Raw genomic sequence first — 18403 nt, forward strand, 5'->3', positions numbered from 1 at the left:
ACAAAACAAAAGGGGCTTCTCAGAGAAGGAATCCATAAACCCACAGCGCGGATTCATTGAGCAACATGAAGCCAAGCCCTTGAATGCTTCTTCACAGCGGCCATGAAGCAAGCAATGCATGCAGCAAAGCAAGCCCACTCGTCATGGGCGTCGACAGGATGGCAATGAGCGCATGATTCGGAGGGGTCGTGATTTCAGTGCTTTTATTGAGCTCCTGCGAGACGTAAAATTTCTCGGACTTGAGGACCTCGCGATTGTTCCGCGGGGCGCGACAACTCAGCGAAACCCTAACCCTCATTTTAGCTAGGCATGACGCCGGGCGACGTCGGTGGCATATCAATCTGGATGGATGGATGGCTTCTATTTTCGTCCGTTTCCCATTCAGTTTCGGGGCCTACGGATGAAGACGTGTGGTTTTGGAAAGGAAACATCCGATTTTTGTATTCAAAATTGTGCTTGGATGGGTTGCTAGTCCTTCGAAATGAGTTTTATACCACTTTCTTTCTATATTTTTATTTCTTGCTTTTCTCTTGTGTTTTTAAGGGGGTATTTAAGGAGTATTTAAGGGGTGATGAGTGTTTCAACAATGAGAATTTAAAATTTTCATGTGCAGCATCTGCTCGTTGTTATATCTCGCTCTCTCTCTCTCTCTCGCTTTACTTCTATTTCACCTTGAACCAGTGGTAATTTGGCCCGAGGGAGCAGTTGAATCCCAATCAGAATCAATGTGCATTGAGAGTTGCAGAGAAGGATCTACAATATTCTTTGACCTTGCAAAAGGTTTATGAAGAACTCAAATTCATTCATAAATACACTGTGACCAGAATGAAGTTTAGAAACTTGCATTAGAGTGAGCTTGTAAACGAGCTGGTTATATACATGTTGGCCACTTGTTGGCTTTATCACGATAATCTATAAATGAGAGCACAAAACATTACTAAAGTATGGCAGTGCCGCTGAGTGACTGAAGTGTAAACGACTGCAAATTGTGAAACGCTTGGTCGAATTAGGTGATCCTGTTGTAGTGTGACAATGGGTTTTAGTCTGAAATGATTCCAATACTCTCCTTCACACAAGAGATTGAGGTGATTCTCTCCCTATCTGTGCATTCATGTCTCAGTACAATAAAATTAAGAGGTTGTCCTCATGGCAGGTTTTTTGATTTGGTTTGTGGGCAATAACAATAATCATTCGTTGTTTGTCACTCGCGTTGGTGTGTGGGTTAGGGTTGTTGCTAGATGTCAATGAAGGGTGTTCTTCGGCTTTGACCCATGGGTTGCCTGCCAAGGTTGTTTGCAAGTGCATATGGCCGAGGGTCAGGAGCTCAAGAGATTTATTTCTATTATTTCGTCTCAGAAGAGTGAGTAAGAAATGGTATAGTGAGGTTGGTCAGACTATCATTTGGGTTGCGGCTTGAGTTTACGAAACTTGATACTGTGGGGTATCTTTGCAACCTAAGGAGCAAGGGTTGGAAGCTGAAGCCTATACTTCTTTATTATTGTGAGGATCTTTGTGTCTTTGAGGCGTTATTTGCTGAGGACATGGATGTTGCGACAAAAGAAGAGTGTGGATGGGAAGATTGAAAACCTGAGGTGTGCAATTGTAAAGTAAAATAAACAGTTGGAAGTTTATTATAATTCACAACTATTTATTTATCTAAATGTTCTAAAAATTGATGATTAGCATTTGATTTAATGTCCAAAAACTCCAAAAACTATGCAATTATGATCTAAATAAGCCCCTCTAGTAGGTGTTTTATTCAAATTCACAACTATTAACTAGCTTCCAACTTGATTGCTTAAGTTGTCTTCTACTTTGTCTTAAATTCTTAATTATCTTAACTAGTTAAAAACCACTCTCACACACCTACAACACAAGGCACTCAAATAACCAAAAAGAAAGACAATTTTTTAAATGATTTAATTTAATTTAATACAATTTTAATTTTTATCTAGTATTAGTTATCATCCAAGATTTAATTTTCATGTAATGGAAAATTCTCATCCACAAATGAGTTTTTATCTATGAATGATTTCTCATCTACTTGATTTAGCATTCATCAATACAAAACCTAACTTTATTCAACGTGACCTAATTCACCCAATTGCTAAATCCACTCGATTATAATATGTATGTCGGAAATTCTTACAACAGTTGAAACTTGTAACAAGCTAGAAATGATATAGTCTCCAATCTCCAAGCTTTAGATGTCGTGGTGATCAATGCACTAATGCAGATGGACCTTGACTGTGGTGTGAGCTTCAATTGACTAACCACTCTGAATATCGCTGTGGAAGTTGAATGAGTCTTGTGTTGTAATTTTGATTGGAGCTAGCTTGCTCCCATGTGCTCTCTGGTTGTGGCGATGCTCCTCGATAAAAATAAACCCCCTCTAGCCTTAGCTCGGGCTCCGGCCTGATCTTCTGGCTGTTGTTAGCAGAAGGACTTGAAACCGCCTTGGTATGATCGGTAGAGATTAATTCCCAGCGTACACATGGCGGAGCTTGGAATTGCGCTGGCAACACAGTTAAGCAACCTCCACGGCCCTCACTGTTTACAACTTGTCCGGTTCTGATCTATACTCCTATTCATTAGAACCGAATCTACTAAATCTGACTAAAATATGCAATTTATGATTTTCAGCGGAAGCAAGGATGCCTCTGCTAACCGCGAGCTATATGTACGCACGGTGATGGTGATGGACAATGCAACTCGAGGATAGATGGTCCACTCTTGACCAGCGGTTCAGTGCATTGACAACGAGTTTGGAGTAGCTTATTACAAGAACTAGAGAGTCACAAAATTCAACCGAACTCCACTTGATTAGCTACTAATCCGTGGTGGTATACACATGCCAGGACAAAGAGGGATGCAAAGCGCCACTCAACCCTCTAACTGCGCTTGCATTGCTATGGGTATTAGGTGAGTGATTCCTTAGTAAACTCAACTCAAATGGTCATTTGCTGCACCAATGTACAATTGCAATCGTGCCTGCATCCACAACAGAATGACAATTTACTCTGATCACGCCGACGCTTCCAAAGGAACCAGCTAAACTATTGACAATGCGAGGAAATCCACTTAAACAAGTCCTTGACAGTTCCCCGCATGTAGCCACGAGCTCAAAGAGTTTTCTCTACTTCAAAACATCCAACACACGGCCTATAAACTTGATGCAATTGCAACGAGTGGCTGCAGACCTCAAATTGCAATGAGTCCAGAATTCAATGAAGGCAACCGATCGAGAATCCAGTGTGCATGTGACGTATTGAGCAAGGACTGAATTTGGTGTTGATCCAGCTGCCACCTGGTTGCCGAACCATAAGCCTCGTTGCAATGCCATAGACACAAGAGAGAAGAAAAAACAACAAAATTAAATTTTGTCGATTACTACTAGTAGTCAACAACAACTAGTACAAGGGATTGCATTGCACCACAGCGAAGAGCTCTAAACGAGCTGCCGTAACTATATGAGAATCCACCAATCTTCCACAACAAGACAAAATCAACTGCACAACTCGATAACTGACGGTAGCACAGCACTGCGTTGATAAACACTTGAGACCAGCCAAGATGATGCCACCACAAGCCAACGACAGTTTCATCGCCGTCGTCACCCAGTCCACGAATACATAAGTTGACACCACCAAAAAGATTTGAAAGAATGAGCCGCTCCACCAGCTTATGGGAAGCGTCAACGATCCAATCACGATACTAAAACACTTGAGCTGCACCGCAGCCCTTCAGTAGAAGAGAACAATCAAAAACCAACGTCTAGCCGCCATTAGCTAGAATGCAAGGAGCCTTGCCACACCGTCGTGAAAGGAAAAAATAACAGGGAGACTCTGTAGCAGTTGGAGCCCCGCAACACTAGATTGTTGCATCGTAGCGAAGAGGAAAAAAAACAGAACAAGGTTGCTGCACCGTAGCTAAGAAAAAACAAGGACGCGAGATGCGGAGCTCCCTTCTCACAACAACAACAGAAAAAAGCAAAAAATGAGAGGAAAAAAAAAAAACAAAACAAAACAAAAAAAAAGCTCTGCAGGGTCCAAGCTGGACCCCTATCAGCAACGCCTCCGCCTCGAAGGACCAGGTTAGCGGCCTGACCGGATACCCGGATGGCATTCAAGTACATACCTGACTTTCGTACCCGACGATGCCTGCTACTCGGGTACATGTATTCAGCACCCATATACGATACCATTTGTGTACTATATTCGGTCCATATTTTGTATGTATATCGTATCAGGATCGTGTTTTATATTCTACCGTATTCTATCGTCTATATTATAGTCTATTATACTACATATGCTACTGTCTAGTACACTATATACTCTACCATATATGTTGCTGTATTCTAGACATGTATAGCTGCTATATTTTGGCCCATATTTGTACCTTAACTTGATTGTCTTAGTACTAAACATGTATTGTATTTATATGGTAATTTGCTGTATTTTTTTTTTTTTTTTTTTTTTTTTTTAGCATTTTCTCCACTTTTCTTCAACTAACACTTAACAATTGACTCTCTTATTGCATTCTTTTGTTCTAAAACAACTAGAGAGTCAATTTGGTGACTCCCACATAGCAACCATTTGAAACAACTTAGAAAAGAGAAGAATCTAAAATTGACTTGCTAAACTCTACTAATTGAAAAACAACTTGGATATAGAAGTTATTAATTTTTTTCAAGACCAAAATAAAAGATCTATTGTTACTCAACATAGTAAATTAAGGTTGGTTTGTCTTATAGAATAAATAAAAAAGACTTAAGAAAATTAAATCTATTTTGAGAACCATGGACTTTAAAGAAAAGAAAATAAGCTAAGAAATTAAAAAGATGATATTCTAAAATCCTCTTCAATCTAAGAAGACTATAACATCAAGCCTTTTAAGGCTTACATATCTATTGGATGTTCAATATTAGTCTTTCCTATACTAACACTAATTCATTGAAATAGCTTATATTTTTTCAACCAAATTTGAATTTGGGATATTTTATTAATAACCTCTCACTTCACCAACAATTCTATAATCCTTAAATAATCAAACAACATCTATATAAACAAAATCATAATATACCTAAGTATATATATATATATATATATATATATATATTGATTCAATAATGATGAAAGTCTAATCAAGTACTTTTTTTTCTTACTTGAAATTTCTATAATTGTTTGATGAGATGAACTAAATTAAGAAGAAAAAAAGTCCAATAAAAAATTCTATTGCTAATCTTGAACTTTAATATTTATTTTTTAAAATCTATCTAATTTTGATGATTTTTATTTTTATTTTTAAATAATAAGATAAGGATGATAATAAAAAATGAGGAATTTACCCATGTGTGCAATAAGACTCACACTCGATATTCTTTGCATCAATTGCTAGAAGTTTTGGTAGAAAAATCTTTTTTGTTGAGAGTTTACAACTGAATTGAATTATTTGAGAAGACTTCTTTTATCAAATATGATTCCAACTATAGGGCATCAAATTTGCTTGAAAAATCTAATCTCTTAGCATCTTATAAAAAGACCAATATCTCAAGCCTAAGGATTCTAACCTTGGATTGTTTATCAAAGATAATTTTTTGTTATCATTTTATAGCTTGTATATATTGTGTATTTTTTTTTCTTAACCTCATCTAAATCGTTTAAATGTTCTAATCTATTTTTTAAAGATTATTTGGTTGATAATCTTTTTGTTAAGACAATTCAAAGAAAAAGAAATTCAAATTCAATTAGCAAAATGATTTCTATGCTATAAACTAAGAAAAAAGGTGTGACTTGGATAGTCACCTTAAATGTTATATTATAGATCTATAACTTTGCAAAGTGATTTGTGTCTCAATCCCATTTAGAAGTTCTCAATATTTTTTTTAAAATATTGAACAAAATTTGATTGACCTTTTTTATATATCCATTAGTTTGAAAGTGATAAGAAATAATTTTCTTACTATTAATTTTAAATCGTGATATCAAGTCTTCTATGACTTTATCTAAAAATTACTTACTTTATTACAAATTAGGATTTTTGGACATCCAAATCTAGTGATTATTTTTTCATAAAGAAATTTAGTAACTTCTTTAGCATTGTGGACTTTAATTGCCTTTGCTTTATTGCACTTGATTAAGTATTTGATTGCTGCCACTGTATGTTTTTTTTTATTGGTGGAATTGAAGTGATCCTCTCTAATATAGTCAATTTTCTATTTTTTAAAAGAAATTAAAGGTGAAAAAATATAGAGAGGTAAATTCATCTTTAAATTATTTTTAATATATTGTTGTCATGCATCATATGTTTTGGTATATTTGTGGGCATCTTAGAATAATATACGCTAATAATATCCAACACTGAAGATTTTTTGGCTAATTAAGATTCTCAAAAAATGATCCCCACGTGAACTATCATGACATGCCAATAGAATGGTAGAAATTTCTTCTTCCATTATACACTTCTTTAACATCACATCAATTCCTTGTCTATATAATTTGCCACTAATTATGAAAAAGTATCTACTATTAATTCTTACCTTCTTATTTTTTATTTTAGAAAAGTGAAAAGACAAGGCTTAGGTTGTCAAAAACTTGGTAATTAATTTATATTAAATAAAAATCGTGGAAACAATAAACAATCTTTCATCTATTAAGGTGTTGTCAATTGGAACTTTATTAATTTGATTTAAAAACCTAGATAAATGATCTACTTATATGTGCATTCTTCTAGGCTTGTATTCTATTATATAATCAAATTTTTCTAGTAGAAGCATCCATCTTACAAGTCTATTACTTAAATTAGTCTTATTTACAAGGTACTTGATTGCCATGTGGTCAACAAAAAATACTATCAGATTTAGGAGAAGATAGTATTATAACTTTTTGACAAAAAAAACCATCGCAAGGCACTCTCTTTCTATATTGGTATAATTCTTTTTTGCAAGGTTTCATTGTCTATTGGTAAAGGCTATAGGATAATTCTTGCTTTTATTCCCACTTACTTGATATAATGTGCTTTCTATTGCCATAGATGAACCACCACAAAGCACATGGAAGGATAATGAGTAAATGAATGGTCTTAAGATGGAATAAGTGCATGTTATTTTAAAAGACTAGGTGCTAAAGTCATTAATGAGCACTATCATTGACTTGTGTAGTAGGTCAAAGAAAGTATAAGATATGGCCTTTTCAAATGCTATAGGAGCATTACAAAGTCTAAATGATATTACTATAAAAATGAAGGTGCCTTGATGTATAGTAAAAGTAATTTTAAGATGATTCTTTAAAGCTATGGATATTTGATTGTATCTTAAATAGCCATCTATAAATGTATATAGTTTATAATTAGTTACTTCTTATAAAATTATATTAATAAAATTAAAGAAAAAGTGATTCTTCTTAGTACACTTATTAAGTTTTTTATAATCTATGCACGCTTAGAATTTTTTATTGGTCTTTTTCATTAAAACTATAGATAAAATTCAATCTATAATCTTGACAAGTTGAATAAACTTAGCTTGGAAGAATTTTTCTAATCCTTGAAAATTAATTGAAGATTGAGATTTATCCTTCTTTCTTTTTGTCTCACAAGAATTAAATAAAAAAAGGAGGGAGATTTTATATTAAGCTACTTTTAGAGATATATCCTTAAAGTTTTTATAAGATCAATAAAATGCATCTCTATATTCCATAATTAAGGTTTTGTAACTTATCAATTCTTTTTTTGTTAATTAAACTCCTACCTTAATGGATTTTTTATCCTTATTTTTTAAAGATACATTCATTATCTTATAATTAAGTTCATAGATATGTAATTGTTCTATGGATCCTCTATACCAGTCATTTGGTATTTGGAGATATGGGGCTATATCATTTCCAAACATAAGACCACTAGAAGACATCTTCAAATTTGATGACATCTACCAAGATAGTTAAATCAACCTCTACTTTTGTTGTTTTTTCAAGTAGAAAAACCATGCATAAAATTGACATGCAACACTTCATCTATACTCAAAATGGAATAATTTTCTAATAATTAAGTAAATTCTCCATCATCCTCCCAATTATATAATCTTGACTCTATACAACTTAATGGAATAGTTTGGACTATATTTAAGTAGACCAATTTTTTTCTCTCTAAATTGGTAAATTTTATCTTTTCTTTTAGTTCATTTCTAGGTTGAAAAGTGTGAATTTTATCTTCAAAAGAACTAATAAAGATTTTCTCTATACTAATCTTTGAGATTGAATAAGGATCTTTGTGAGATTTTTGGAGGGACCATAAATGATAGGAGGTTTTTTACCACTCCAATTAATTTTGGCCTTACTTGCCTTCATCTAAAGTCTACTTAAGAATAAAAGACAGGAATTCTTATTTGGATGTATGTGAATAATATAAAAGATGAGAAAATACTCTTTACCATCTATTATTATCCTACATCCACTAATTTGATATTGAGGGATGTTTTATTTATCTTATTTTGTAAATCAAAGAATGGATTATAAAAAAAATTAAGAGATTTTTAAGTATTAGTTTTAAATCATTTGGATGAATATTGAGATTTTTAAAGATTCTTAAAGTTATTGATGTAGTTAATAGTTTTAGATTTTAAAAAATAAAAATAAATTTATAAATTTTAAGATTTTATGAGTTTTTTAGTGTGTGTAGAAATAAAAATTAGGAAATTTTTTGTTGTATTTTTTGTAAATATTTTCAAAAAATTTAAGATCAATTGAGTAATTTAATTGAAGTATTTGAGATTTTTATATATTTAATCTCAAAACTTTGAAATTTAAGGTCAGTGAAAGATTTTAAGATCTAAAAATATTTATTAGTTGTGTCAATCATCAAATCAACTCAATAGTTATTTAAAGACAAAAATATATATTTAAAGTGCTTAAAATCATAATATATGGTGAATAGTGTAGAAATCCTTAGAAAATTAAAAAATTAGAATATTAGTTGTAGAAATGGAGTCTTAATAAGTCTTGGAGGTAATTATCTTAGTAAATTTAATAATTTTATTTATAATTAAATATTAAATATTATTTATTAAGATAAATATTTAAATTGGCCTTTCATCTATATGTATTACTTATAAAAATATATAAATATTAGTTAGTTGTTAGAAGAAGTATGAAAAAGAATTTCATATCATTTTAATTAGTTATATAGAAAGTAGGATTAATAGTAGATTTAAATTAATTTTATTACTATAAAAATTATCAAGATAAGAAATTATAGCTTTGAATTGATATTAGTATTAAAAAAATATTTTAAGAATTTTAAGAATTTATTTAGAAGTTTTAGAGTAATTTTTAAGACTTTAATAAAAATAAATTTTATTACTTTGGAAGCCATTATGAAGAAATAGAGAAAGAATTGAAGGCCACATGAGGTTTTTAAGCTAATTGGATTTTTTAAACACCATGTTGAAGTTAAAAATGTAAAAATATTGGATTTATTGATAGAAAATAGGAGGATTAGTAGCTAGTATAGTCCTTGTAAAAAAAAAAGTGTACAAATCCCATATGGGTTGTAGCACCTTGAAGGTAGTTAGGAAGATAAGACTAAGGCCTTATGGCCTCTCTCAGACACTTGTATACACTACTTGTGACCATTGGTGAGGCTCAAACTCTTAATCTCTTAAGCAAGTTATCTTTGAGAAAAAAATTATTTATTTAATTTTTTTATTATTTACCTTTTATCTTTAATATATCATATTTTACTCTTAATAACTTGAATTTATATGATTTTGTATTATTGAAAAGATAAAAAGATTACTTATGTAAAAGTTTATTATTTACTTTTTATTTTTAATTTTTATTAGAAAAAAATTTAATAAATAAGCTATAACTAGTTTTATAGTGTAGAATTCCTTGATTGTACTTGTTTTACTTTTTTTATGATTTACTTCTTTTATTCTTGTTCTTGCTACTTCTACTCCATACCATCAATCATAAGTAACTTTTAATTGAGGCTATTTAGTAATTTGGATTGATGTGTAAAAATTACACTCACATTTTGGTGCGTTTACTAGGAAATGGTGCTTCTAATGGTGTGTGTTGTATTGGTGAGTATTCTACATCTCTTTCTTTTTGGTAAGTGTTCTACATCTCTTCGTTATCTAAAAGTAATTCAACAACTAATTCAACAATGAAATTTTTGACTATCTTATAAATTGAGAAATAGAAATGTTTTGCTTACATCAATAAAGAAGAGATGTAGAATACTTACCAATGTTGAAGAACTACTTGAGTTTTTCACTCAAAAAAACCAAGTAACATCAATCACAATAAGCAACATTAGGAAATGGTGTTGAATTACTTTCAGATTTTTATTAATTAGTTTTTAAATATTACATATTTTATGTTGATACTTATTGAGGTTTTATATCTTAATGTTAGCTTTTCAAAAAGCTATCACACGTTTAAATTGGAGTTGATTTGAATTTGTAGTGAATTTTAGATTAAAAAGAGGTTCATTCCTTTAGCAATTTCATGTATTCTATGTTTGGAAAGACATTTCTTAGTATTTGGTGATAATTTAACAATGGGATTTATTGAATACAATCATCTTGAAGCTGAATTTTTACTGGTTTAAAATCCAATGTTATTGAATTTAAATTGAATTTTTGGCGATTTTTAGAGTGGAGAGAGATTGCTACCTTAAGCAGAATATGATTGAGGTTAGTGATTTCTATCTCTTCAATCATTTGTATTTTTGATTTTATGTTGTATTCTTAAATTTTATATTTAAATATTACAATCCTTGATGGTGTAAAGCATAGTCTAATTCCTTGAATTAGATTAATTAGGACTAAAGTGATAAGAGTTAAAAAATTAGAATAGCAACTTAGTTAATTTAATAATTTAGAGGTTGTTAGTCATTACTATAAGGGTTGACTAAAAGCTTATGAATGCATCTATGATAATTCAAATGATTAAGGAGTTGGAATTATAATTCTCTAAAACATTTAGAGAAGTTAGCAATAGAAATTTTGGATTTTCCTCAAAATTCGACAAGTTTAAGCGACATGGTGGTTCTTCCACTTAATGGGAGTCTTTTTAATGCAATGGTGGCACCAGATTTACCTAATGGAGTGAAGAAAATAAGATCAACAACCTCTCCTTCAAATTACAAGAGAAGCAATGAAATTCTCATTTTGAAGAATTTCACAAAAATTACCAAGATCTTTGTAAGTAAAAACTTCCATAAAAATTATAATTGAGCATGGATTGAGGCATGTGAGTAGTCGACCTTAGCTTAAAAAGGTGTTTTGAACACAATAGTATAGTTATATTTACAAAAAAAATGCTTTCTTGACCACTTACAAGAGCCATCAGCCTTGGTAACGAGATTGGCTCTTGGATGAATGAAGGCCTTAGATCTAGATTAGGGATCTTAAAAATTAAGGGTGGAAATGTAGCCACCCTTCTACAAGCCTCCATTCAATTGTATAAGAGAGGCTTGGTTTTCCAAGCCCTCTCTCTCTCGTCTTTTTAGTGAAGGGCAAAGCCATGCCAAAATTTGGCCAAAACCCTAATCTTAATTTTATTTAGATGTTAATTCTCATTGTGAACCTTGTGATTGTATATGTATGGATTTTGAATTGTGAAGGATGGTCATTAAGTTTTAAAATAGGTTTCATTGAAGTAGATATCTCTTCGGCCTTTCAAATATCCCAAGGGTTTTAAGTGCCTCGGATTTTCTTCAATCAGTCACTCAACTTCTATTTTTTCAATGTGAGATTCTGAATAGTTGTAGCTTTTGTTGTTAGCTTTCCAACAAGATAATACTCGATTTGGAGTAAAAAAAGATTTTTGGTGAATTTCTGAGTTTGAGGGAGTCGATTGCCTTTGCAGTTTGAATCAATCAAGTTTGGAAAGGCATTTCTCAGTGCCTAGTGATTGGATTTATTTGAAATTTTGGAATCATCAAGCTTTATAAGCTAAGCTCTGAAAGACACAAGTTTTATTGAATTTAAAGACAATCTGAAGTTTTAGTGAATTTCTAAGAGAAGAGGGTTGGTCACCGCGGTAGTTTGGATCACTCAACTTCAAAGGAGGAATTCTCACGATTAGATCATTAGATTGAAACAAAGATTGTTGGATCAAAAGCGCCTTTAAATTAGCCTTGCAACAAGCTAAGAATCATTCAAATTGAAGCCGATTACAAATTTTGGTGAATTTTGGAGTTGAAGGGGGTTGCTGCCTTCAATCCTTACGTGTTGTCAAGGTACCTTCGGTTTTACCTCTCTCACTTTATTTTTACTATCGTCTTCACAGTGACTTGTAAGCTCCACATTTCACTTTTTGGCTAATAAATTTTAACTTTTAACCTTTAATATTTTCACTTTAAACTTTAAATTTTAACTTTTCACTTAACTTTTAATTTTAACTTTTTACATACTTTTTCACTTAACCTTTAATTTTAACTTTTCACTTACTTTTTTATTTAAACTTTTAATTTTAACTTTTAACCTAACTTTTTAATCTTAATTTTTAATTATAACTTTTTTTAACTTAACTTTTAACTTAACTTTTAATTCAAACTTAAGTTTTTATTCTTATGGTCAATTAATAGTAATAACTTAGTTAATTATTTTTATTGTGTTTGTATATTAAATTTTATTTAACATATTAATTTAGTGTTGGTAACCATTGCTTGGAAGGCCTAAAATTAATTGAATTTTAATATAAAGATTTAAATTAATCTAACAATTACACAATTGGGAGCTCTCCAATTCCACCTCTTGGACTTGTTGTGTGGCATAGGTTTCATCAAGTGTTGAAATTTAGCTTCACACTTAACAAGAATCTTGAGAGAATTCTTCATCAACAAAAGCATAAGAAGAAATTCAAGAAGAAAAAAATGTAGAAAAGTTAGATAGAAGGAATTTAAAAAAAAAAAAAAAAAAAAAAAAAAAAAACCAATTTAAATCATAATCCAAAATAAGTATCTTTTCAATAAAATTTATTGAATTTTAAATTTATTTGCTAACACAATTTATGGTTTGAAGAGACGGAATACAAAAAAAAATAAAAAAATATTAATAGCTTGCAAACAAATAAGTCCCTGAACTTTTGTGAATTATTTTCTTTTTTGAAGTTTTAGCAAATCATTGGAATGCAAGGAGTAAGAACTAGGAATTGGAAGGTAGAATCTAAGAAGAAGATGTAAGAAAGGTAAGTGTCCATTTCTTCTAGATATAGAAGGAAGGAGGTAGATAGAACCTTTAATCTTTTAATCTTAAACCTTAAATCTCTATTTAGAACATTTAATTTGAGATTAATTTGAAGAAAAGTCATGTATTTTTACGAAGTTTCTTGACAAGTGTGAGGTTGGCTAGAGATACAATTAGATGAATTCTTTTTAATGTCATGTGAATTATTTGCAAAGAATCATTTTTGTAACATTATTTTTGTTATAAACTATTATATTTAGTAATTTTTTAATATTTGTTTTATGAAAAGGCAAGAAAAAAAAAAAAAAAACTTGAACTTCTTGCCATCTTTGTATGGAAATCTTTTTTACAAATAAGATTGCTTAGGATCACTCCTACACAATATTAGTTTTGTATAACAATGAAAGTTGGAAAAAGTCGTACTTGAAATGATATTCAAGCAAGTATTTTTTTTTGGATTATTTTTGTTATATTTTCCTTCCTTGTCAAAAGATACTTTAAGTAGATTATAAGTGGAAGAGCAAAAAACTAAATTGCTTGTGGAATTGATAGATTAAATTACAATAAATTGAACGATATGTTTATAGTTGTATAGATGCATTGTTCTACTAGATCTAAACAATCTAACCTATCTTTATCTATTGAAAATCTTGAAGCACTTATCGAAAAAACTAAACTAAGCTCAAAGAAACAATAATACAATGGTTGGATAAAAAACCCCCACTTCTAATTTTTATATTGTTCTTAAACAAATGACTTTGAAGGAATTAAAAATTTAATATCATATAATGTCAATGTATTTTTTTCAAGTTGATATTTATTTTTTTAATAGTATATTTTAAGATTTTTTAAAATGTTCAAAAGATGAAAGAAATACTAAAAAGAATTGAAAAAGGCTAAAGACCAAACACACTTTTAAATTTTGATGACTTGACTAAACTTATCTAAGAAAGTTAGAATTTTAATCCTTTGCATTAGGTAAAATTTGTAATTATTTTTGAAAGATTGAATTTATTAAAGAAGAATTTTTGCGTTAAAATTAATATAAAAAATATGCCATACTTTAAAATATTAAAGAAAAGTAGTCATTAAAATAAAGAATTTCATCAAATAAATAATAGATTTCTTCTAGCAATATTTATACAAAAATTATAATAAGTACATGTCAAATTGATTGGATTGATTAAATTTTATATTTTTATATACTTTTCTATGCTATAATGATAGTTAAATGCCTTATTATGAATACAAGTTGATAAATTGATTATTAACAAAGTCAAATTAAAGATGTTGTCATCATAAATGATATATTTGCTAGTAATGGTAGCAAGAAGTAATAAAAAGCAAATAAAAGTAAAAAAGATTGAAGACCTTATAAGAATATGTTTAGATTTAGATTTTACATTTAAAAATATTTGTACATTGTATCATATCTTTTCTAATTAATTTTAAATTTAATTTAAAAAAATTATAAATATATAAAAAATATTTGAAGGAAAATAAATTTATTTTAGATAAATTCATTATAAAAATATTTAAATTTACATTTTTCAATTTAAATTTTTAATACATAGAAATTTAAATTTAGAAGTTTAGGATTTTGAGATTTTAAATTTAAAATTTAAGATTCAAAGTTAAGGTCAAATTAAGTTATTTCAAGATAATATTTTATCAAATTTAGATGGAATTTTGACCAATATAAATATGAAAGTTAGCAAGAGAAATATGATATATACATATATTATCCAAATAAATAGAAGTAAGTAGAAGTAGGTAGGACATGTTAGGTACATAATGACTTCCTTTAAAAAACTTAAAACAAGTTTTTTAGAAGTCCATTAGATCTTTTTATTCTTGCAGATATGCCTTGTTGCTATTGAAACTTGTCATACGATTTCTTTCAATTTTTAAGCAGACACGCTTTGAGAAACCAGTGACATGCAGCCATGACATGTTTCTGAACGAGGAATCACTTCCACCCCAGGGACCCCTCGGCTCCAAAGGTTGTGCATGTGATTAAAACAACGCCGTAAAGTTTCCCACATGGTCCAAGTTTAGCATCTACGTCACACCGACCGACACCAATCGGCCACAGCGCTACAAAGCAGAGCACTATACATGCACTGCAGAAGCATATAGAAACTGCTGGAGGGGCTTACAGTCGCACTGCCGAGCATTACGCAAACACTGCAGAAGTATATAGAAGTTCGCTTTTACAGCAGAAACACGTATATGAATCGTAGTTCGGCCCTCTTGTAGAAAACATATTGACGCACAGGCGGAGATTCTGAGGCTAAGACTGCGCATTAAGATGCCACCCATCGTCGAGGTTTGCCCGACTTTCTCATGGCAGCAGATCACCTCCCTGATCGTGGTGCAAGCCCTGCAGTCCTGCTACAGGCCCCTCAATTGGCTGGGTTCCATCGTCGAATGGACCATCAACTTCTTTCTCCTCAACGGCGGGCTCTTCCGTCTGCTCTTCAAACTGTTCACCTTCCAATGGGGTCAGTACACTTCTGAACGCGTCGATGATCAACACCTCCCGTGTTTTTCATGGAGGTGCGGCTTTGTGACTTGGTTGCAAGTCGAACCGTCAGTTGGGTAACATAAAGATTATTTGTGATGACTTGCAGGTCGCATCATATTACCCGATCCGACCGCGGACAACTTCTTGAGCTGCGTGGGGGCGCTGGATCCCCGTTGCGACTTGTACGTGGACACGTCGAGACCGGGCAAGGCTTCCAGCACTCGAGCAGACGCAGTAGTTTTCCCAGATGAGAACGTTGGCTCGCGATCCACCGCGGATGTATGCGTCATGGCGGCAAAGCTGGCATACGAGAATCCAGCTGTTGTCAAGCGAGTGGTAAAAGACATCTGGAAGTTGAATTTCGTCAAGTTTTCCGAATGCTGGAACGGTGAGCACAATCTTGCTTGTGCTCCAGGTTCGACCCGAACGTTTCAGTGGATACGACTGACGTCTGATTGATGCCATGTCGTGTGGTTTTGCTTGCAGAGCAACAGCAGATGGTCAATACGCAGGCATTCATCTTCACCGACAAGCCCAAAGACGCGAACGCCGTCGTGGTGGCCTTCCGCGGTACGGAAGCATTCAATGCGTACGACTGGAGCACCGATCTGGACTTCACTTGGGTGAAACTGGATCGCCTGGGCTACGTCCACCAGGGGTTTCTCGAAGCGCTAGGGTTCATCAGTCGCAAACATCCTGATACGATTGAGAGGCTGAACACGAATGCAATTGAATCAAGCGAAGCGACCGAAGCGCGAGAACAAGCCGAGGCAACTGCTACCCGTACCCCCGTCACCCCGCATCGCCGATCCAAAGAGGAAATCGAAAAAGCCCCCCCAATTTCCGGCCTCGCCCAAGGCATCATTGACGATCCTGCCAAGGAGCAGGCGTACGACGCCATTACGAAACGGGTGGGGCTTATCCTCAATGAAAATCCCAGGGCCAAGCTCTTCATCACGGGACACTCTCTGGAGGCGCACTCGCCTCCCTCTACGCCACGATGCTCCACCACACCGGCGAGACCGAGATTGCCTCCAAGATCGGAGCCGTCTACACCTTCGGCCAGCCTCGTGTCGGCGACCAGGACTTCGTCAACTACGCGAACTCCAAGCTCAAGGGCAAATTTTTCCGCGTCGTCTACTGCAACGATGTGGTTCCTCGAGTCCCGTTCGACGACATCGTCATGGCTTACAAGCACATCGGCGACTGTAACTATTTCAACAGCGTGTACAACGGAATCATTGTTCAGGAAGAACCCAACCGGAACTACAGCATCCTGTGGACAATAATTGTGCACCTGAACGCAGTGTGGGAGATTGTCCAAGGCTTGTTCTTTATCACTCTCCTGTACGGCAATCAGTTCTCGGAGTCGACGGTGTGCCTGCTGTTCACCATTCTGGGATTGGCGATTCCGGGATTCGCCGCGCACAGTCCATGCAATTATGTGAATTCGGTGCGCTTAGGGCCGAATCCGCTTATAGAGTGCATCCCATATGACGTTGCTGACATTTCGCAGGGGATTGCCTTGATGGAAGACAACGTGAAGGACATCCTGTGCTGCATTTTGGTGGCGTTTTTCGAGAATCAGATTTGCCATTCCGGTCCAAAGTGCCTGTTTCATGCCCGAAACTGCATGCCTCCTATGAAGTTTGGAGCAAAAGAGAACCTGTAATCGAAGAGGTTATCTGTGTGTTTGTGTGTTTGTACATAAATATATATATATATATATATATATATAAATACCCTTGTATTATTGATAATAGCAAATCTACTCCTCACTTTTGTCATAATATCAAAACTTCTCCTAAACTTGATAAACTATTACAATTGTTCTTTTTTAAGTGAAAATAGACCCGACCTTCATGACTTGTGCCCTCGGCCGCATTATTTGGCTACTGCTCGGCCATTTTTAGCAAATGAATGAAATCACGAACAATTGAAAACCACTGGTTTTCTAAAATACAATGGCCTTTTCACATTTTGTAACATCAAGTCGATGCTGGTTGACTTGATGCAAGTTAGATTAATCTTATAGCCTCTATTGTCCATGGAATTTTGTATGATTCTTACATCATGATATTGTCATACCTATTGCAAAGCTGTACGTGGATTTGAGTTCAGGTAAGAGGTCCCATCAAGAGATAAACAGTTTTGTGGGCTTTGCAGTGCCATCCACGAGTGAAGGGAATGAGTAGATTTTCTTTTCACAAATCCGTGGACATTACACCGATGCTAACACCCACCACATTGAAGCACCAAGGAACGAAACTCATCGCAAACTCAACAAGTTATATTTTCAAAGTCTTCAATTGATATTCTCTTAACAGGACGTTTTTGTTGCATTCCAAACACAGTTACCTTGTTGTGAAGTCCAGGCAAACTTGGCTACTCTTTGTTCAAAACTCGAAAGAAATTCTTCGAACAATTGAAGGGGCTGTTAAAAAGACTTGGTCTATCTGAGAAGCTAATTTCCTCAAATGTTTGCTCATTTTGAGACCAATGATCAGATATTATTTTTTGGTCGATTCTCTTCTCCATCTCTCTTCTCACCACTATTTCCACTATCTTTGCATGTGCACTGCAATGTGCTAAAATACAGCCAAATGCTGTTCAAAATCCACATCATCTATATCTGTGGTTCGCAAATCCATCAATCGTAATGCAATGCTATGCTGCATTCCCAACTT

At 33.2% G+C, this 18403-nt stretch overlaps 1 protein-coding gene and 1 long non-coding RNA gene across 2 annotated transcripts; one reads left to right on the top strand and one right to left on the bottom strand.

Moving 5' to 3' along the window:
• Window positions 1-2113: 2113 nt before the first annotated feature.
• On the bottom strand, window positions 2114-3995 carry LOC149989964 (uncharacterized). The gene is made up of 2 exons (XR_016505793.1): window positions 3201-3995; window positions 2114-2991 (listed from the first exon to the last, which is right to left on the bottom strand). It is a non-coding gene; the product is annotated as an uncharacterized LOC149989964 (long non-coding RNA).
• An 11394-nt stretch (window positions 3996-15389) lies between these two features.
• On the top strand, window positions 15390-17146 carry LOC112281353 (triacylglycerol lipase OBL1). The gene is made up of 3 exons (XM_090254864.1): window positions 15390-15693; window positions 15823-16104; window positions 16203-17146. The coding sequence occupies exons 1-3, from the start codon at window positions 15501-15503 to the stop codon at window positions 17003-17005; spliced, it is 1278 nt and encodes a 425-aa protein (XP_090110990.1). The 5' UTR covers window positions 15390-15500; the 3' UTR covers window positions 17006-17146.
• The last annotated feature ends 1257 nt before the right edge of the window (window positions 17147-18403 follow it).

Source organism: Physcomitrium patens, chromosome 1, assembly GCF_059467195.1.
Source record: "Physcomitrium patens ecotype Gransden chromosome 1, ASM5946719v1, whole genome shotgun sequence".
Lineage (NCBI taxonomy): Eukaryota > Viridiplantae > Streptophyta > Bryopsida > Funariales > Funariaceae > Physcomitrium > Physcomitrium patens.